This window comes from Mirounga leonina, unplaced genomic scaffold (genome assembly GCF_011800145.1).
Source record: "Mirounga leonina isolate KUSES-001 unplaced genomic scaffold, KU_Mleo_1.0 Mir_95, whole genome shotgun sequence".
Classification (NCBI taxonomy): Eukaryota; Metazoa; Chordata; class Mammalia; order Carnivora; family Phocidae; genus Mirounga; species Mirounga leonina.
The window spans coordinates 4,870,444-4,892,098 of NW_023270865.1; the positions used below are offsets into that span (position 1 = coordinate 4,870,444).

Consider the following 21,655-nt stretch of genomic DNA (forward strand, 5'->3'; position numbering starts at 1 on the left):
CTGCATGCGCGTTAAAGGCTAAATGTAGAATTCTCAGGCTACAAGTGTAAGCTAAAGGAAAAGACTGTGGAGTACAGAGGGAAAATTGCAGGAAATAAAATTTAATCTAGTGTTATGATAATTGATTGTGTTTTTCCTCTTGCACTTTATTTGGTATGTTACAAAAATGCTGAACACCAGAGACATAAAGACCAGTGGGAGGGTCATGGGAAGAAAATGCGGTAGAAAATATCTGAAAGTTTTGGATATGTTTTTGAAAATTGATCTTCTATTTCAATGAAGATTCAAGCAAAATTCTATTTAAACAGTATTTTATAAGTATTTTGTATTTTATAATTGAAAAATGTCCAATAAGTTTGCATCGTAAAATTGTTCTCCAGTGTTTCCTCGTCAGGAACTATCTCGATACCCAAATCAATTTTATGTGCATTGTTTCCTTAAGAACTTACTCTCTCCTAACCCACTGTTAACATTTGGACTGTGAAGAGGCTGTGCTCTCAGAATTTGGGGTTGGCATTGGCAGGGCCAGGAGGGAATTGACCAGATTCCAGGTGCTGGGAAGCCCCGGTCAGCAAGAGGGAGGCAGTGTAGACGGCACAGAAGGAAGAGCCGGGAAGCCTCAGGGGGGCCGGCATTTTCATTTCAACCTCTTCAATTACTGGGGATGCTGTAACACAACATCCTTGTGTTACGATAGTTCATAAAGTGCATCTTCCCTCCCTCAGAGGGTTCGGCTTCAAGCGGGTGTGTGTGTGTGTGGCCCTGGAAGGAGATGGGAGTGTGCACACCGTGGTACTAGTCTGCCCCAGATGTGTGTGTTCCTGGAGAGTGATGTGAACCAGGGCTTCACGCTCACTTGTTCTTCTGTCCAGTGACATCGACTTAGTGGTCTTTGGAAAGTGGGAGCGTCCTCCTCTGCAGCTGTTGGAGCAAGCTCTGCGGAAGCACAATGTGGCCGAGCCGTGCTCCATCAAAGTCCTTGACAAAGCTACAGTAAGTGGGGGGCCCTGCGGAGGCTTTCTCACACTCGGCAGCAGTTGTGAGTCACCTGTGGCTTTAGCTTAGGCTGTTGGCAGGGGTTACAACTTACACTTTGGAAGACTCCGCTCCTTCTGATATAAATGTACTTGTGTTTATTTAGAATATTAGAATTACCAGCTGAGAACCTATTTCATGACGATCCGAACGACTGCAGGTTGTGAGAGCATCATGCTGCACTTGGCACTAAAATAAGATCAGTGAGCTTTCGTTAGGACGTAAGAAAAGGACGCATTCAGGTGCTGCCCGTTCAGGTGCACACAGTTGATGATGAGAGCATGGTATCTGCACAGAAAGGGATTACCATTTGCCAATTATATTTAAGAAACAAAACTCGCCTATTCCTTTCATTGTTCAAAATTTTATCCATATAAAGACCTTTGATCATGGGGAGAAGTTGGAAGATGAGGCTGCTTTGTTGTGTGCTCATCAAGGTTTATCTGAGTCCAAGATTAGAGACGGTTCAGGAACTGAAGTCACTTGCCCGCTGTATGGTCGTGATTAGAGCCCCCGAGCCCTTCCCTCTTGGGGCTCGGCCATTTGTCCCGTGGTGTTGGCTCCTCGATGAGAACGAGGCAGTGGCGGTCTCTGGCCAGGTATCCTGGTTTAGATGTAGAGAGGAGCTGGAGAGGCCAGGCCTGGTTGTCCTGGGCTCCAGAGCATTTTGGCGGACAGACCGTGTCGGGTAGTAACTGCTTTCACACACGGTCTCCTCTGCTGCTAGGGGTCCAGCATAGACTTAAGGGGAACTGAGCCCCACTGGTCTTCTGTTGCCCCTTTCTGTCATTGCGAGCTGGTGCCGGGCAGCCCCACCATCATCTCATCCGGGGCCCCGGGGCCCAGCGGGAGGGCTGTGTTTAAGAAGAAAGCTTGTGTATATTGAACAACCACTGAAAAATAAGTATTGTGATGCTGTTACTAATCTCTAGGATCTGGGGTTCAACCTGTGGGTGTATTGGAAAGTGTGTGTGTGTGTGTGTGTGTGTGTGTGTGTGTGTGGCAGGCGGGCACCAGGAGTGGTTTTGGGAAAGCATTCGTGAGTGTAGAGAGGAAGGTGCTCCATAGCTGTGCCCAGTGGTGATGGGGAGCAGGAATTCTTCGCAAGGGAGGTAGTATATTGTAGAGGTATCGGCTTCTTCTGAAACAGTTTGTGGTGAGTTCTTTGGGAAAGCCTTTAGTTTTCTGCCTTCCTGGACCACACCTGCTGTGGCTCACTGTGCCTGGCGGTCCTGGCAGTTTTGATGATCTCCAGGAGTCGCCGTCACCACCAGCTGCCCATCCCTGTGTCCTTGGCAGTTTGCGGCCAGATTAGGTGTGCACCCCGGATTCTGTGAGGTGTCCTAAACCTTTCATTAGACCTCATTTGTTTTGGTTAGGGAACATCCTTTTCCATTTCTTAGAGGCTGAAGGAAACAATTGCCTTTTGTTGCTGGAAGAACACAATTTTGTGTGGGGGTTGGGGAGGAGTGTGGTCTGTATGGCTGCTGGGGCAGCTTTGATGAGGCTGGTTTTGAGCACCTTGTGATGGTGAGTCTTTTTGATGAGAATATTTCCAAAATAGCTTTTTATTCTCTGGTTTTACAGGGAAGTGGTTTTTTGGTTTTGTTTTGTTTTTTAGTTAAATTGTCTTAGTGAAAACCCAAAGTAGAATTGTTTGGAGAAACAACATCAGCACAAAATAGAATTGAAAAACTGGCTTTGAAGTTACTCTGAATGTTTTCAGAAATTCTTGCAAATGTAATTTGGGGACCTGGAGCTCCTCTGCATCATCAGGCACCTCCGGGGGGACAGGGACTTAGTCAACTTCTCCTGTAGCCCGGGCCTTCCCGAAAGTAGTGGCTGAGGCTGAGTCAGGCCAGGAGGGTTGGGCGGAGGTGACCACTGGCCGTTTTCGGGGCGGGGGGCAGGGGGGCCTGCGTTCCAGGGACTAATGAGGTTGACACTGGCAAAAATCCCTTTTCTTCTCATTTTTTAAAATCTCTCAGCTCTTTTGTGAGTTAGGGAACAAACCTCTCTGTACAACATAGGAAAAATTTTGATGCCAGACTGCAGTGAATGTTGGCCATTAAGGTATAGTTTTTTCAATTAAATCTTTGCAGGTACCTATAATAAAACTCACGGACCAGGAGACTGAAGTTAAAGTCGACATCAGCTTTAACATGGAGACTGGGGTCCGGGCTGCGGAGCTCATCAAGAATTACATGAAGGTGCTGCCGTTGGCGAGCTAGGACTGTCAAAACGGGGGGCAGGTTATGTTGGGCATCTTGCGGAACTTTAACCTGAATGATAGTCTTTAACGATAAAGACTGTACAGTTAAATTATTTATCCTACAATATTATTTCTAGAGATACTTGGAAATTAATACAACTTTTGTAGATTTACTTTCCTATTGAGTGTTATTTTAGAGAGCTTGGTGAAAATGTTCTTTCTCACGATTACAAAATGACCGTCCCTGGAGCTTAGCGCGCCTGATTTGCGAGTTTAGTTTATTGGAAGTAGAATACATCATGATATAGTTTGCTTACTTTGGATCGTCTCAGTGCCTAACGATGGGCTAGCAGACTTGTTCATTGAGCTGACCAGGTGTGTGGTCTAGTTAAACAGATGGTCTTTCCCTCCTATCTTAGGGAGAGGGGTGAAATCCTTTATAGAGGCAACCCCAGCATCGTAATCTGGATACTGCCTCTTCCCACAGGTTCAGGGACCTTGTTCCTTCGGTTTTTCCCTTAACTCTGCAGCAGCAGGCTTGTCTGCCTTAACTGCTTCCCTTAACTTCTGTGCCCAGGAGAACATGAAAACAGAAACTTCCACTGTCCCCACACCCTCTTCTCCAGCCTCTCTCCATTTCCTTGTTACCTTCACTCTGCTCTCCCTATTCTTCCGCTCTTGTTTTCCAGCCTCATGATCTGCCCTCATCCCGACTCCTCTCTTGGGGGCGTCTGGGCGTTGGAGTTTTGCACATCAGTTCCAGGACCTTCCTGGCTGTATCCCCTCCTCCCCTTCCTGCCCCCGACCTGCACCTGTCATGGAGCAAGCTAGGCCATGGGGAATAATTGGAAGGAACACACTCACCCATACTCCCTGAGCTCTTCTTTGTTGGAGGAGCTGCTCTGCTCCAAACTCATACCTGCAGAACCGTGACCTGGGATGTGGCTCCCAATGGGGATCTTAGCAAGCCCCTCACATAATTAATTCTCAGGCCCCTAAAAATTGAGGATGGTTGGCCTAGAGCCTTCCAAGTGACAAGAGGATTGAGTAAGCTTTTCTTTCTACTATGTGAAATTTGCTGTGTGACAAATCTTTAAAGGTATATTAACTAATTTTTTTTTTTTTTTAATTTACAGAAATATTCATTGCTGCCTTACTTGATTTTAGTATTGAAACAGTTCCTCCTGCAGAGGGACCTGAATGAAGTTTTTACAGGTGGAATTAGCTCCTACAGCCTAATTTTAATGGCCATTAGCTTTCTACAGGTGAGTGTGTGTTCCCTCTAGAGACTTTCGTAGGCGCACATTCTCCCTTGATGTTGTGAAGCTATTGCTTGGTGGATTCCAGCCGCCTTGCTCTCCCTGCACTCTTCTGCTTTGGTTTAGTAGAAATTGACTTCTGATTGTCATACTAAAACCAGTTTGATTAATACTTCTTTCCTTTCTCTCCTTTATAGCTTATTTTTGTAGTTGATTGAATGGTTCGAGGGAGGGCAATCTATTCTGGTCCCATCCATCAGGTGTATGTCAGTCTGAACTTGACCCCGTCCATGTAGTCTTTCATGCCTTGATGGACAATAAAAAGCTGATTTTCTTGGTTATTGACTGTGATTTATGAAAAATTTGTCTCAGAAAAAAAATTGGGAACCATATATGGTAAAAAAAAAAATTGAAGAGAGCCTTTCTTCTTAGATTGACAAGACGTAAATATTTTGTTTTAAATTTTATGTGGCTCTTATTTTGTTGAGTACCGTGGAACAATCTGTCAATAGAAAACCTACCTATACATGTTAAATGCTATGATACTGATACTTGTTTAACATATAAAATAGTTCTATTTAACATATAAACTTAATTATTTAACATATAAAATAGTTTCTGAGTTAATGGAAACATTAATATTTTCTTGAATGAAGGATACTCTGTTCTTCACAAAATCTTTCCTGTATACTCTGGCTGTTCCTCCATGTTTATCATTAATTTTGTATTTGTGATTGGGCTTATTAGGCTTTTATATGCAAAATTTGGCCATTTTTCTCCTTAATACGGCTGATGGAAGCAGTGGTTACACCACCTTTCATTATTTTGACTTCTGTGGCACATCTTTGCCAGAGATACTTGAAGAACAGTGAAAACGGAATCCCACCTTTGTTTTCTTATGGTTTAATCACGTTGCTTTGCCGTCCACGTTTTCCTCTGTGGTGCTGCCCTTGGAGTCATTTTCTCTAGTTTTTGGACATTATTTTGAACTAAATACAACCTCCCGCTCTTGACTTAACTGCCTCATGTTTTTCCTGATTTGAACTATTTCAGTAGCCTTGTTACCATGCCTGCTATTTGCTTTTATGGCGCCGGACACTGGGCTCGGCACCTCCTGCCCCCTTCCCCCATAGGGTCCTGGCAGCAGTCCGGTGACCCCACGGAAGGTCGCAACAGAGTGGCTGGCTGGCCACGCCCCTTGGCGCCCTCCGTCCTGCCTCAAAGCTGAGCCTGTCCTGCCCGCCTGAGGTCCGAGGGCCCAGCCTCGCACCGGCTAGCTCTCCAGTGTTTGACTTTGTGGAAGGCAGAGGTGAGACCGCTGCTCTCGTGCCTCGAGCACAGGCAGGTCCTCAGAAGCCAAGTGCTTGTGAGCCCTCGAAAGCCTCCTGAGTGTCAGGAGATGCCTCTCCTCGGGGAGTCATGTGTTCTCGGTTTTCAGCCCTCTTGCTTCTGTCAGGAACTGTGCTTTCCCCTGGACGTGACCGTCAGGATGCAGAACGGCGCCGTCCCTTAGAGCTTCTGCTCGGCTGGCCTGCCCGCAGGCTGCGCGGGCCAGCAGGGGGGCCCCAAGCCACACATGCCGACTGAGCACTTGCCTGATGCCAGCAGACTACGTTCTTGATTAATTTGTTTCATTAATTTAAGTAGAAATAGCCACCTGTGGCTGGTGGCTGTCCTCACGGGCCGCGCAGGTCTGCACCGAGCCTCTTCGATTGGGAGGGTGTCGGCAGACAGCGGCTGAGGGAGGTTCAGTACGGGCCCATGCCCTGCTTGAAGGAAACGCGGTGCTGAACCGAGGCTGGTGCTAATCGGTGTGGCAAGCAGGGATGTAAATTTGGTGTAAATATTATGACACAACACTAATCACCTGTACACAGTTAAAATTCATCTTTCCGGTCCGTTCTGTCACACTGTTCGGTCTGATACTGCCCTCTATGGGTTGTCTTTTGGAATAATGGGACTAAGGTTAGAATCTGTGACGTGACATTCACCACCTAGATGACTCTAAATTGTGGAGAATATGGTCTACTTATTGGTCAGTTTTTGGTAACTTGAGGTTAATCAGAGGTCTGTGTTAGTAGGAAGACCCTCTATGGATTATGAATTCCAGAGAATTAAAGTATAATAAAAAATTCAGATTAGAAGGTTTTCTTTCTTTTGAACGCTCTGTACTGACAAAGGCTATCCAGGCTCTGTTGGTGCCTCCCCCTGCCACCTGGAGCATCCTCCTGGAGTTGGTGTGTGAGCAGGTGTGACTGATAGTGTGTCCTTGGAGAGACCACGAGGTAGCGGACTTCGTTGCATGCGGTCTTCTGTAGAAAATGACTTGAATCCAAATGGTGGATCTGTTGCTTTTACAGTTGCATCCGCGAATTGATGCCCGGAGAGCTGATGAAAACCTTGGAATGCTTCTTGTAGAATTTTTTGAACTCTACGGAAGAAATTTTAATTACTTGAAAACCGGTATTAGAATAAAAGAAGGAGGTGCCTATATCGCCAAAGAAGAGATCATGAAAGCCATGACCAGTGGGTACAGACCATCAATGCTGTGCATTGAGGACCCTCTGCTCCCTGGTAAGTGCCTTGCTCCTCACTGGCCACGAGCCTGGGGGCATGACTGGCGCCCGGAGTAAGGGGTGGGGGGAGTCTGCAGTCCCTGCAGCCAAGGGTGGCCCCTCTGTCCTGACAGGTAATGGGGACACCTTCAGAAGTCTGTCTTTAATGCCTTCTAATTCACTTCTTATGAAGTTGGAATGTCTTTACATTCTGTAATTTACCAGATAAATGTAGAAAGTGAAAATTAAGGAAAAAAAGTTTATTTTTTCTGATTAGGAAAGTATTTGTTACATATTCATCATAAACCATTCACCTGCAAGAAGTATGTCACATAGAAAAGCAAAGTATGCCACAACCCCCTTCCATTCTGGTGTGTATTTCTCCATTTTTTTTTCCTACACAGATATTAATATTTATTGCAGGCTTATTAATTAAGCGGATCACGTAATTCAAACAGTTCTGCGACTTGTGTTTTTAATTAAATCCTAGAACCCTTCCCTGTGTGTGTAGGGTGTGTTCCATTGTGAGGATTGCTGCATTGACCATCCGAGGTGGTGTACGGTTCCCCCGGTTTTATTCCCTTGAGCATAGTGAAGGGTGCTCGTTCCCCCTTCTGTTAGGGACGGTCTTTCTCATCTTTGCCGATCTGATAGAACATGCAACGTACATGTGCGTTGAGTTCGCATTTCTTTAATGATGAGTGAGGTGAAGCAAATTTTTATTTATCGATTCCACAAATGTTTACTGAGCACCTGCTAGGTGAGACACTGTTGTTACTGTTGGTGATAAAGTCAGTGACGGACAGGTAACAGAAAAGGTGGTGGAGGATGTCTGCTCCAGGTGCACTGCCCCGTCTTCCCGTTGTGTGCACTCACGTGCTTTGTGCATCTGTCTGCCGGGCTGTGTTCCTCGTGACTTCGTGAGATCCTGCCTCTTCTTCGTCATCATGCTGTACTTTTTTTCTCCCCAGTTTGTCCCTTTGCATCTGTATTTGGTGTTTTTTGTTACTCAGTTCCTATATATATTTTTTAATGTCCTCAGATTTAATGATTTTTTGTTGGTTTTGTTTAATGGCTGCTGGAGTGTGAAATTCACTTCTTAAAAACCCTGTGACGGGAAGCCTGCTGACTGTTCTGTTGTTTACATACGACAGGACTGATGCCATGCTTTCTCAGGACGGCTTTTCCCCGCAGCAGAGGAACATGTTTTCACATCTGTTTGTGTTTGATCAGTTAAATTGCAGGGATTTCCAGTGTCTTTGATGTCTGTTTAAATGTACTTGAAATGAAAGCTTGCATTATCACTGGATATATTATCAAACTTGAAAAAGAAAATTCCAATACTTAGAATGGCTCCTAAAACATACTGCTTACTTGCATTGTGAAGAATGAGTACATGTGAATTAAAACTCCAAACTGCTGTTACTAAAAGTTAAGTTCCTTGACTGAGGCTCACTTGGTGACTTCAGTGATGGTTTCATCTGATCTGCCACCCGCCCAGTCCTTAAAACTGGAGAGGGGAGACCGGACACGTTCTACCCTGAAGGACTTGCTTCCTGCGGGCCCCACGGGTGCTGACTGAACTGCAGCGTGCCTGGTCCGGGTGCTGCTCGGTCAGCACAGCCGCGGTCTGAGGCCGCTGCCTCGGCTCTTTGGGGTGGGTGCCGCCTGGGGAGTCGCTGGACTTCTTCGTGAACTGTCACCACGGTCACATGCGTCGGGATAAAGGGTCCTACAGCCACCTTTCTGTTTCAGGAAACGATGTTGGCCGCAGTTCGTACGGGGCCATGCAGGTGAAGCAGGTGTTTGACTACGCCTACATTGTTCTCAGCCACGCTGTGTCGCCCCTCGCGAGGTCCTACCCCAACAGAGACTCTGAAAGGTAACGCAAGTCACGCGTCACTGTCCTGGGCTCACAGCCCCGGTGGCCTGGCAGCTCCCTGCGGCAGGCACCGCTGGCCTCTGTCCTTGGCTTCCGTGAGGTTTCTTAATGGGTACACAGGCACATTCTAGTAGAACCTGAAATAATCGATGAGGACCACGTTTGGTTCATCCGTGGCTGAGCAGTGTGAAAATTTCTTATTTGGAGATTTGACAGTTTCTTCAGGGTATTTTATTTTGGGCAAGTGATTTCTGGCCTTTTCACACTTTGGAATGTGATGCGTTCTCTTCAGGCTGTCCTCAAGATGCACAGCTGAGCTTGAAGGGAGTGTGCATGTGGGTCCACGGGCCTCCCCCCCCGCCTCTCTTTTGAAAACTCACCCCTCATTCTGCATTTCAGCACATTTTTGCAGTGTACACTTTTACTGGTAGAGAGAAATCCTTACTGCGTGGTTGGGAGGTGGTGGGATTGGGGGGTGGAGGGAGGGAGTGAGGGGGCAGTGGAAGGGAAGAACAGTGCAGCACAGGGATTCTGATGCCTGGCGCGCATGCTGATCGGCTCTCCGTGGGTTCTGTGCCTCTGCCCGCTCACGGTGCTTTCTGGCAGGGCTTTGGGCCTGTGCTGGGTGCTTAGAGTCTGGGCACCGTCTGCTTGTGCCAGACCTTCATGAGTGCTGGGCCAGGGCGGGGGGCGCTCCCCTGCTTAGGCACTGGGTTGAAACAGTCTTTTGTAGTAGCTATCTGTAGGTTCAAGGGTGTCTACATAAGTGAACTCACTTTTTCTATACTGTGATCTCAGAGCACATTTGCGCTTAAGCATCGGAAATCATAACACAGTTCGTAAAATTATTTTAGCTTTCTTCCTCTTTCACTTGGCAAAGTGATATGTTGTTAAAAATATAAAATAGCTAGTCTGCAGGGTTTGTGGCCTCCGACGTCCCTCTGCAGCACGCTCATTCCCCGTGGTGTCCCTTTGCAGTACTCTAGGAAGAATCATCAAAGTGACTCAGGAAGTGATCGACTACCGGAGGTGGATCAAGGAGAAGTGGGGCGGCAAGGCCCCCCCGGCGCCCGAGCTTGGTGAGAGCTCGTCCGGTCGCGTTACTCTTGAACCTCTGACGCCTGGAAGCAGGAGTGTCTCTCTGTCCCTCGGTGCTAATTGTTCTTACTGAGGAAACACCTCATTTTCTGTAAGAGTTTACAGCGGTGAGATTTAGGCCAGCAGGAATACAATGCATGCCACACACAGACTTTTAAAGTTTCTTCTAGTAAGTGCATTAAAAATGTGAAAAGAAACAGGTGAAGTTCCATTTATTTATTTATTTATTTATTTAAAAGATTTTATTTATATGAGAGAGACAGAGCGAGAGGGGGAACACAAGCAGGGGGAGTGGGAGAGGGAGAAGCAGACTCCCCGCGGAGCAGGGAGCCCGATGCGGGGCTCGATCCCAGGACCCTGGGATCATGACCTGAGCCGAAGGCAGACGCTTAACGACTGAGCCACCCAGGCGCCCCTGAAGGTCCATTTTATAATGTACTTTATTCAACGTAGTATCCAACATTTCATCATGTAATCAGTATGAAGAGTGTCGGAGAGATTCTGGCCCCGGGCCGGTGCTGTGCCCTTGAGGCCCAGCGGGTACCGGCAGCGCACCCTGCCCCAGCGCCCCAGAGATGCGCGCTCTGTGTTTAGATTCCGTAAGATTTACAGTAGAAACCTGTTTACACATCCAGGTCGTTGCAGACATGTTTTAAGGTTGTCCAATAACTGAAACCAGCATACTTTTAAAAATTAAGTAAATTAAGTAAAACGAGGAATGCGTTTGTGAGTCGTTAGCCGCATGTCAGGGCTGGGCGGCCCCCGTGGCCGGAGGCTGTGTGGTGGGGTGTGCGCGTCCGTCCTCTCACCAGGTGCCTCAGCCAGGCTGTGTTGCCCCCACAGACAACAGAATTAAGATAAAGGAGCGAATAAGTTCATGTGAGGGGGATCCGCCCCCGCGCCGAGACCCGGAGTCCCCCTACAGCCAGCGCCTGACCTTGTCTCTGCCCAGCCCCCAGCTGCTCTCGTCCGGCTCGTCCGCCTCCTCCGTGTCTTCGCTTTCCGGGAGTGACATTGTGAGTGTGCCTGCCGGGGAACGTCTGTGGCGGGCTGTTTAGCCTCCGCCAGCCGGGGTTCCTCTCCCTTCCGTGTGTGTCTGTGCCGCCGCCCCAAGACGGCCCCGAGGGGTCCCCGCTCCGCCACGAGCCTCTGCCGGCGGTCGGGGACCCCGGCCCTGCTGCTCACGGCCCAGCTGTAGCGGACCTCCTCGGAAAGCGTTTTAGACGCTCGGGTGGGGAGGAAACATTTAAGTGAGGTGTCTGTCCCGTGTGACCGGAACGTTCTTCGGTTCTGAGAGGACTTGAAGGGGGGGCGGGCGGCTTGGCAGATGGGGCCGTGCGCTCGCGCCCGCCTGTGGCTGGAGCGCCGCGGGTCCTGCTTCCGTCCCCGAGAAGCGGTGCGCCTCTCCACGGCCATCCCTGTTGTCTTTTCTACATAGGATTCTGACACGCCGCCCTGCACAACACCCAACGTTTACCAGTTCAGTCTGCAGGCACCAACTCCCCTGCTGGCCAGCCTACCCACCGCCTTGCCCGTGCCGAGCGGCAAAGCTCAGTCCGCTCCTTCCAGAACGTTGGTCATGACGACTAACACTCAGGTACGCGGCGGGCTGGCGCCCTTCCCACAGCCGGGCCCCTGGGAACCACGTCTCAGCTGCCGCAGGTGCTCTAGCTCTGGCTGGTACTTTGGAATTAGAAATAGGTCTTCGGAAATCTCTGGAAGGTACATTTCTATTTTGTAGGACATCCTCGTGCTTTGTGGATGGATAGAATGTAACTCCTGTCATTCTACGGAAGACCGTGTCCTCGGTCCCACCCTGTGTGGTGTGTGCAGCAAGGGGACTCCTGGCCCTCGAGCTCTGAGGGGCTTTAGACAACAAGGTCCAGGTGGAGCGTCGGTCTGAAAATGACTGACACCCAGCCTGAGACGGTGGTCCGGGGCCTGCGTCAGTTGGACTCTGGTGCTCGCCGGCCCCCGGGCACGGAGGGACCACCATCCCTGCTTCCTCTCAGAGCCTCCCCATTTACACTCTTGAGAAGTTTTAGTATAAACTTTGACTTTCTCACGTTCTTTTTAGGCAGTATTTATAGAGCTTTTTCTGTTAGAATATGTCCTTTGTTGGTTGTTTTTTAGTTTAGATGAAATTAGAAACCTGAAAGATAATTTCGAAATATTCAGTTTGGTATCCATTTGACAGTCACGCACAACTGAACACGAATTTGTAAACACCCACCGCATTAATTCCCCTTTAAAGGAAGGTCCTCTCTGCAGTGCGGGCTGTGATTTGAGCACAGAGAGACGTGGGCACGAGCAGACACACGGACTCATCTGTCTGTCTGTCGTCTGGCTCTCTGCCCCGGGCCATGGGGAGGGCGGAGCGCAGCGCGCCCCTGTCATGCACGGGCGGCAGTGGCCGGCAGAACAGCCCCACCAGACACTTGTGGGTCCTGCGTGAGGGCACGATGCTGAGGCACGTGGCCGCGGTGTCCCCCAATCCGTCATTGGTCCTAACCTCACCCAGGGGCTCAGGTCCCCCGAGAGTCAGCGTGGCCGCCACATAGTGGTGGGCTGATGCTGTGTGCGTGGTTCTGGCAGGAAGTCCAGGAATGTTCTAGGGACAGGTCGCAGGCTGCTGCTGGTGCCCTGGTCTCATCTGTCACTTTGCTAACAGAAGTTGAGGCTGAAGCTAAGGTCGTTCACATTTTAAGCCAAGGCTCGAGGCCCACTCTCTCATTTTATTTCTAAACTGCAAACCTGACTTCTACTGGAGCAACTCAGTAACCCCCTGTACACATCACGGGCACTCTCTCCCAGGAAGCTCACGGGCTGACGAAGTGCCCCGCTCGGGATGAAGTGGGCCCTGAGAGCTGGGGACCTGAGTCTGGCAGACCCCGGTGACACGGGACCCCGGGGGAGCAAAGCCCCCACTGAGGAGAGGGCCTGAGTGCACTCCAGCCCCCGGTGGGGACCTTTGGTAAAGCGTAAGGAAGGCTTTGCATGTGCTCTGGAGCACCATGTGGGAGACCCCAGCTCCTGTTCCATCCACTGCCTCGGGGTGGGGGACTGCAGTTAGTCTCCAGCGGGGCAGATGCATAGGATGCCTAGATGTGAGCAGTGCAGTTCTCGGAGGTCTGAGAGGGGTTCCCATCGGCACCCCTGTGATGCAGAAGTACAAGTACTAGAGGGACCAGAGGGGCAGGGGGAGCAGGGAGGGGGCCAGCCTTCCCCAGGACGCCTCTGCGGGCCGGCATCCCTCCACAGGCCATCGCTTGGACCAGCGTCGGGCCTCCCGTCCTGGGTCGAAGGACAGGTGTTACTCTGAGGACTGACTTGAGTTGTTGCTCGGTCTTCAATGAGTAACGAAGTTTCATGACTTGGGTTACTGGGCATACTTTCTATTGTAGTTGCTGTTCCAGAATGTAGAATATTTCTGATGCAGAACAAATCCTGTCAGGTTATAGTAAAACACAAGCTGTGTGAATGAGCCTATTTGCAAATGGCTGTTCCAAAGCAGTGCCCCCCCTTGTCGGGCTCAGCACTAGAACCGGGGACCTCTGTCAGCCTGGTGCCTCATGGAAGTCTCTGGTCGGTGTGTTCCTAGACCAGGTTTACGATACCTCCACCGACCCTGGGGGTGGCCCCCGTCCCGTGCAGACAAGTTGGCGTTGAAGGAGCTCCGGCGTTGAAAGCTGTTCACCACATGTCTTCCGCGGCCGTTCCGTCCGCATCTCCCAACCCGCTCTCGAGCCCTCACCTGTATCACAAGGTAGGCCTCCCGCCTGGCCTGGGCCCGGGGCCCAGAGCCCAGGGCTTTCTGCTCTGTCCGCCAGAGACAGGGTTCCACAGCGATGTGGCTTAAAACGGAACTTGCTTTCTCATCATGCAGCTTCATGTTTGCTTTTCTTTGTGGTGACTGAAACTTTAAGAGTGTTATTTTCCCGTATAATAGAGTTTAAGCATCTGTCTTCATTCTTCCATTGAACTTGTTAGCATAAAACGGAAGTTGGAAATAAGGTTCAGAGTGAAGCATATTTTGTTTCCCATTTATCTGTTGAATTAATTTATATGCCACATACTTTGGTTTTCAAGAAGCAGATGATACCATCAGGAACAGTGCCGGTGTGACCTGGGGCACGGGGGGTCTGCATGGGGTTTGCTTTCTCGGTTCCAGTGGGGTCCCTGTGAATGCGCTGCTTGGTGCCCCTGTGGCTTCTCTTAAGTCCAGATTCTGTACACGAGAAACTGTCCTGTGGTAGGAAAGCAGGTCGGTATTCATTCCCTGTGCCCTTGAAGGGCCGGAATGTTTCTGAGGGCTGTGACGGACATCTGCCTGTGAGGTCAGGGTGCAGTGTCCGAAGGCGGGTGTTTCCCCTTGGGCTCCGGCGATATTGGGGACCCTCCCCTCGATGACTCCAGTCAGCTCCTCTGTTGCTTCTCTGATCATATTTTGCCAGTAAATTTTCAGTGCTTCAGGGTTGGCTCTCCGAAGCCGCGTAATTAAGGCCAGATTGTTACATTTATCTGGAGCTCCGCCATAGAGCGTTCCTCCTTGGAGTCGCCCCGCCGGGCACGATGGGGTCTTCCGTGCACCCGCGGCGTCTCACGCTGGCCTGCCGGAAATACTCACGGGGGAGTGAGGACTTCTCGAACGGGAGAGCACCTTCGTTAATCGCACTTTGGCTTTCCCTCTCAGTCCCCCTGCGCTGCTTGTTTGCTCTGCACCCTTCCTGAAAGCGGCTGTGTTTTCTGCGGGCCTGCCTCGCGTGGGGCTGTGCGCACAGGAGCCCCGGCGCGTACAGCAGCGTCCCCGGCCCCCGGGAGGGAGCTCGAGCGCCAGCCTGCTGAGCCATGGAGCTCCTGCGTGTGTTGGCAGAACGTCACAGCTGCGGTGCGGGAAAGACCACCAGGGCCCCTCTTTGTTCTGTGGACGCGCAGACCAGTTAGAAGCGTGGCGCTCATGTCTCCGGACGTGCGTGCGCGTGCGCGCTCTGATCCCGGGCGGGGTCCTGTCTGTCTCCCGGGTGCAGTGGTCACCGTGACACGGAAGCATGGCTCATGGCCACGTGGACGCTGCATGTGGCAGTGTGCGCTTCCACTGTCCTCGGGCCCGGTCTCCGGGGGGCGCGTGCTGCCCCCGACCGGCCCCACGGCAGCGGTGTCTGGGTCCCCGGGGCAGCCTCCCACGTTGCACCCCTCTGTCTCTCCAGCAGCACAGCGGCGTGAAGCTGTCCCTGAAAGGCTCGCACAGCCACGGCCAGCCTGGCACGTACAGCTCTGTGGGCAGTGGAGGCGTGCGGCCCCCCGTGGGCAACCGGGGGCACCACCAGTACAACCGCGCCGGCTGGAGGAGGAAAAAGCACACGCACACGCGGGACAGCCTGCCCGTCAGCCTGAGCAGATAATGGCCCCGATGGCGCCGCCGGCCTCCCTGCTCCTGCACAGACTCGGCCGGGCGGCCTCGGCGCCCAGCCCGGAGCGGAGACCAGCACCCAGCACGTCGGCCCGGGCCCCGCGGACCGCCCGCCGCTGATCACTCTGCATGTTCCTTGTGTGGTGGTCGCGCCCATCTTCAAGAACAGCTCCTTGTGCTCATCTGTGAAGCCTTAGGAAGCGTGGACGCTGTGTCTGCCTTCCTGGGCTTCTTCCCTCCAGTGCCGGACGGAGCAGGTCTGGACCGGGGACTGCGGGCGGGTTCGGACCGGGCGCCGGCCGCGGCGCTTCTCGGCGGCAGGTCTGGGTCCTTTGCGGTCGGGGTGTGTTCGTGGCTCGCCCGCCAGAGCAGCAGAGACCAGCCCCCGTTCTCGTTCCTTCCCCAGCGGGGGGGCTTGGGAGGTCGCCATTGTGTCACTGCCCTCACCTTTTGTTTCGGATTTCAGAACTGTTTTTCTATGTAAATACTGAAAACTTATGATTTGTGCAATAACTCAGATATTTTTATTTAATTCATATTTTCACATAAGTTATATTTAAGGGAGGAGGTTTTTTAAACAAGCGTAGGTCCTTTCCCGAGTCGCATTTTCTAAGTTGGGTTCATCGTGCCGGCTGGTTGTCTGAGGAGCACCGCTACCAACACCGGGAGTGAGGGGCTCGGGGTTTCCTTTTGTGTTTTCCTTTGGGTCAGACACGAGGCCTCTCCGTCCGTGGCGGGGGAGCCAAGTTCCCTGCAGGGGCTCGGCTCCCGAGCCTTCTGACCAGCTGCCCGCCGGCCCTGCCGTCCGGCCTGTCTGTTGTCTCGCTCTGACCGCAGAGCTTTAAGGTTTTGGTTTTCGGTTCTTTTAAAGTAGACAACAAATCCAGCATTTAAAGTGCCAGAAGTAAAACTTTCTAAGGGGAGAAAGGGTTGTCACGTTATAAAATCTTAAAAAAAAAAAAAAAAAAAGGTGAACTCTCAAGTGCTTCAGTCCGTTTTAGTCACACAGCCTGTCAGGAGGGGTCCGGTGAATATCAGCACGGACAAGGGCACCCAGTTTTAGGAATGTGGAGAAAGGAATTATGTTGATTCCGTGGAGGAATCTGTATAGCGGTATGCATTCGTTCTGTTAAGAGCAAATCTACAAGAAGTCCTTGAGCTGCTCAGTGCACCGTGGGGAGTTCCGTGGCGCATCGCGGGAGAGCCCGGCGCGGGGTGGGGCCGGAGCAGCGGGTGCCCCCCTCGAGAAGCATCCAGGTACACTATGCAAGTGCTGTCCGCCATGGCCACCTCTGTCCTACACCCATCCTGCCCGTCCCTGAGTTTCCGGAGTGCCACAGTTGTCCTGGTGTTAGTTGCATCTCATAGGTCATCTGACCTCCCGTTTTTAAAATGGGGGGTTCTGGCCCTGCTGAACACTACAGGTAGGTTGGTCTTTGAAGTCCACTAGTGGAGAAGGTCCAGTCGAGAGACTTGTGTACCATGACACCTGATGGAAGTGCAGAGCGGGGAGCCTGGAGTGCGGCCTGGGGGCGGCGTCCCGGCCCCCGGGACCTGCCCCCCCCCCGCCCCCCAGCACCGTCGCGGCTGCCGGCCACGGCTTCTCCGGGGGGCCTTCCAGAAGAGAGTAGCACATGTTGTCTGCAGTTCTTGATGATCGAAAGTTATCAAAAATATTTAAAGATATTTAAATTGTGAATCTATTGATAAAGAAATATTTATAAAAACTGATAAGTAGGCCTGTACTAATCTCCACACATTAGCAATATTGACTGTCACCCTACATCTAGGAACCACTGCGGGGCATGGGTCCCGCGGGGATGCATTTTAAAGCTCGATTCACAGACACAGGCGCCATGCTCCATCCCCATCATGGTGAACGAATGAATTGGCCTGGCTACCACGGTGGTCACGCGCTACAGGTTGAACAAAACGATATCATGTTTCGATTTTTTTGTGTGTGTGGACAACAATGTGGAAGCTAAAATTGACATATTTTTATGTAAAGTTTTTCTATTCTTTGATTTTTAATAAACTTTGGAAACCAGCTGGTGTTTGTGTTGGAGTGTGTGCTTTCCTTTCCGGAGAAGGGCGGCTTCTGCCATTTCGTGTTCTTGAACTTTCTAAGGAGAGCAGTGAGGAATCGGGTTCTCATTGGTTCGGGAACTTCAGAATGCAGGCGAGGTTCCGGTGCTGTGAACAGAAGACCTGCAGCTGAAGCAGTGCTTGCCCGCGTCCTGGGCCCGGGGGGGGTCCTCACCCGCTGACTAGCCCCGCGCCGCATCCCACAAGCCAGGTGTGTGACCCTTGGCACCAATGACGCTTTCCAGGGAAACTGTTCCTTCTGCATCTCAGTCGAAGTGGATCACTTTTTTTTTTTTTTAATTGGGGAGCACAAACGGTGAGGGGCAGAGGGAGAGGCCAGCTCCCTGCTAAGCAGGGAGCCTGTCACCGGGCTCCATCCCAGGATCCTGACCCTAAGAACACATCCTAAACAGCCACGCAATCAAAATGTAACTTAAAATGTAACCTGTCGGAATTTATAAGGAGGTATCAAAAAGCCCCGTAGTGCCGCGAGTGACCGACAGAACGGCGTGTCTTGGCCTGCGGGGGGGTGGGGGGCGGGGGGGGGCGCTAGAACGCCCCCCCCCCCCCCCCCGGAGCCCGGCACAGCCCTCATTCATCCGCTCCTTCCACAAGGGTTTCCGGAGGGCTGCAAGCAGGTGCTGTCCCGAGGACACAACAAGGCCCTCTGCCCACAGCGCCTACGATCCCACAAGGCTGCAGAGGACCCCAGAAAGCAACCTCTGTGCCCGGTGTCAGTGCTGTGAGCAGTGGCTTGAGGCGGAGTGACAAGTGTGTCTGTGGCCAGGACCACTGCAAAGGCCGTGGGCTGGCACGCTGGTGGCCCGGCGGCCGGGAGCAGGTGCAGAAGCAGAGCCTGGAGGGAGGGGAGCCGTGACAGGAAGCCGCAGGGTTTCTACGTCCCTATGGCCACTCATTGGAGAACGGGCCGGAGTCGGGTGCTGAGGTGGCCCAGGCGAGCGATGACCGCCGCGGGAGGGCCCCGGGCAGGTGGGCTGGGGCCGGCCAGGCCACACTGATGGGGGGTGGGGGCGCGGGGAGGGCAGTGGCCCTGGCCTCCCTGTGGGTTGCTGCCCACAGCTCTCAGGATGGCACGGTCCGCAGGAGCCCCAGGGAGGGGGAGACCCCCCACCCCCTGCTGGCTCAGGGCAGGTGAGAGGAGGCTGTGTTCCCTGGGCCTCCCTGGGCCTCCCTGGGCTGTGGGGAGGTGCCCACGGCTGCTCACGGCTCACACCGTCCGTGCTACTCAGCTGTGGGTTGATAACCTGCAGGTCACCACAGTGATCCCCAGAAGGGGATCCCTGAAGTCCTAGGATCCCGAATTCGCTCCCATGTGGCCGGGTCTCTGTGACTTCCTCTTCAAGTTGTGCAGGGTCGTGCCCCATCTTTATCTGTGTCGAGGTACCTGGGGTTCCCATGCACGGCGTGTGGGGCCTGGGCTCCCAGCAGCAGGTGCACGCGGGAGGCGGGGTCATCCGCGGTGCAGACATGCCCGCTCACCTGCACACATTTTTGTGTCAGTCACCCTGTGATGATCTAACTGAGGTTATGACACGGGTGTGTAGTTTATCCTCAGCTTTTCTAACTTGTGAAGTCCCTGCCAGTCCTTAGGTAACTTAGATGACCAGGGGAAGCTGATAGAGGAAGGGAAGTGGCCACCGAGAAACACAGCGGCCCCGAACATCCCACACTCGGGGCTAATTCTTACTAAGAATGGCTGGAAAACAGGTCTCGCTGTGGTGTTTCCACGGCTCCCCGGGGGTGGGGCAGTTCCTGGGTGATCTGTCACGGGGGCCCTTGGACAGAGCTGGTGGTGCCGACGCCCCGTAGTCTCCCGGCATAACTGAGTCCTGGCGCAGGGCAGGCCCATGACTTCGAGGCCCTGGCGTGACGTGAATTCCAGGCAAGGTCAGTAGACCCACCTTGGATTCTCCAGATGCTGCGTTCTGTCCATGACCTCTGACCCTGGACGTTCAAAGCACTGGCAGTGTTAAAGGTCATACAGAGGTGCCGTGGGTCACTTACGGGTTTGGGAGCAAGTGTGTGACTTGAGGCAGATGTGAGGCCTTCCTGCTGGTGTTTCCTGAAGTCCTGAGTGTCTTCGTGGTGGTGATGGCTGTGGACAGCCGTGGCCTAAGCCAAGCCCACGCAGCAGGCGAGTCCCCTGCCCCAACGGAAGCATGAGGGGACTGTAAAGGCGGCAGGGCTCTGGAGCGCCGCAGGGCCGCTCTGCCCTGGGGTGAGCGTGGCTCGGGGCCCAGTGTGCGGCACCCCGCCCCCACCTGGGACCAGAGTGGTGGCGCATCCTAACTGCGGGGCCACCCTGGTTCTCCAGTGGCCTGGGAGCCGCTGCTCAGTTTGGGCGGGAAACCTCCACCTTCCATTGCTGTTGAGTCCCGCGAGCTTCCCAGCTGTGGCCTGGTCCGTGGCTCCCTGGAACTCGGAAATTCTCCCGCGGCCACCACGGGGAGCGGAGAGCCGCCTGGCTTGGCGGTTTAAGGGGTGAGGATAAAACCTCCTGGCTCACGAACTGTGGAGCTTTGCTGCTGGCCTTGGCTTTCACGGTCAGTGTTCATGGTTACGATACTGCTCCTCGGAAAGGCGGGTTCTGGAAAAGCATGCTGGGACTGCTGTGTGTGACACTCTCTAGTCCCAACCAGGAGTTGGTTTAGCTCCCTCTGGACTTGGCCTGCTTCGGCCCCCGGGCTTCGTGCAAGAGAGAGTCCTCGTGGTCAGACCCCTCAGCCTGCTGTTTCGGTTGCATTCTCCTGGCCAGACCCCACCCCTGCATCCACGGCCCTGCATGCAGGGTGACGGTGTGAGCGCTCAGTGGGCCGGCCCAGATTCCACAGGGCCTGAGCTGATGACCTCAGGGCCTGGGCCGACCATGAGCACTGTGCACACCACCCCCACCACCCCCAGGGCGCAGGGACCCTTCCCAGCCCCAGAGGAACAAACTGAGGCACAGAGAGGGTAAGCATCCTCTGCGGCTGTTGGAGAGAGACTCAGATGGGCAGGGTCCACAGCGCTTGGCCCTTTGAGAAGCACCGTGTGTGGTCAAAGTATGATGAACGGTGCTGAAGTCTGCCTTGAATCTGTAGAACAAAGAGAACAAAATTCATGTCCTGAATTTTCAGCTCATTGCCAAGTTTTTGAAGGCCCCAGGGATAGGTCTGGTGCAGGGAAGGGGGTCCTGCCTGAGTTTGGGCTCCACCTCTGTGTGTCCCATGTCCTTTGGTGCACAGAGTGAATGCTGGCCATCCTTGGGGTAACCCCATCGTCCTTGATTTTCTGTGCTCCCTTCTGGGGACCGGCCCCCTCACCCGTGTCCCTCAGAACAGTCCAGAAGGATTGTTTTTCTCTCTTCTAGTGTTGGGTCCTGGAATCACCATTGGTCAGTAATTAGTCATGTCTTCCTTTTGACATCCACCACATCATGGTCAGAAAGTAAGTTTATCGTCTTTCCCGCGTCGATGGTGAGCCTCCTGGAGTGTGAGCCCGCGCGCGACCACTCTGCGTGTGCGAGCACCCCGTGCAGGGTCAGCGCCGGGCCGCACAGCCCGGACTTGCCTGACACGCTCACGGCATACGGGTACGTGATCGTGCTTCCCTTGCTCCTGTCACTGCGAGCCAAAAAAGTCTGGGACAAATAAACAGCAAAACTTCAGTGAGTGAAAGCCTTTTTTCATGTTAAGAAGAGAAGCAGCAACTAGGTTTAAGACTCCAGGTGTCTTCTTTTTTCTGTAGGAAAATTGGAATCTGGATATGTACGAGAATTTTTTAAATGTCACAGCTCCTTGTGGGCTGTGACTGGAGGGTTTGTGTGGCGCTGTGATAGGGAGCCCGGGGCTATCAGCCAGGGAAGGAGGAAGCCTCAGGGAGGCCAGTCCTCGCCCACATTTCCTTTTGTTGTCTGGCTCCTGGGTGGAGTGTGTCTGCGGAGGAATCCGTCTCCCATCTCCCTTCCTGCTGCTGGCTGCTCGGCGCGGGGGTGTCCGTGGGCATCGAGGTCCACCCCGCCCCCTCGGAGTGGGGTCCGAAGGAGGGCTCCCTCCCCACGGAGCCCTGGGCCCTTCCAGAAGTTCTGGCTGCTGGGAGCGGCTCACTGCTGGGAAGAGA

At 52.7% G+C, this 21,655-nt stretch overlaps 1 protein-coding gene across 5 annotated transcripts in view; it reads left to right on the forward strand.

The window, feature by feature from the left end:
* TENT4A (terminal nucleotidyltransferase 4A) overlaps positions 1–17,721 on the forward strand; it is a 45,264-nt gene extending 27,543 nt beyond the window's left edge. The window contains exons 4-13 of one of the 5 annotated variants that reach the window (XM_034998893.1): positions 873–993; positions 3,138–3,245; positions 4,384–4,512; positions 6,867–7,080; positions 8,817–8,943; positions 9,922–10,022; positions 10,885–11,057; positions 11,480–11,638; positions 13,643–13,807; positions 15,249–17,719. In XM_034998893.1, coding sequence (XP_034854784.1) covers positions 873–993; positions 3,138–3,245; positions 4,384–4,512; positions 6,867–7,080; positions 8,817–8,943; positions 9,922–10,022; positions 10,885–11,057; positions 11,480–11,638; positions 13,643–13,807; positions 15,249–15,443 — 1,492 coding nt within the window. In that variant the 3' untranslated portion in view covers positions 15,444–17,719. Of the gene's footprint in view, positions 1–872; positions 994–3,137; positions 3,246–4,383; positions 4,513–6,866; positions 7,081–8,816; positions 8,944–9,921; positions 10,023–10,884; positions 11,058–11,479; positions 11,639–13,642; positions 13,808–15,248 lie in introns of all 5 variants that reach the window. The other 4 variants (XM_034998890.1, XM_034998889.1, XM_034998891.1 and 1 more) reach the window with 4 other exon arrangements.
* Positions 17,722–21,655: the final 3,934 nt, after the last annotated feature.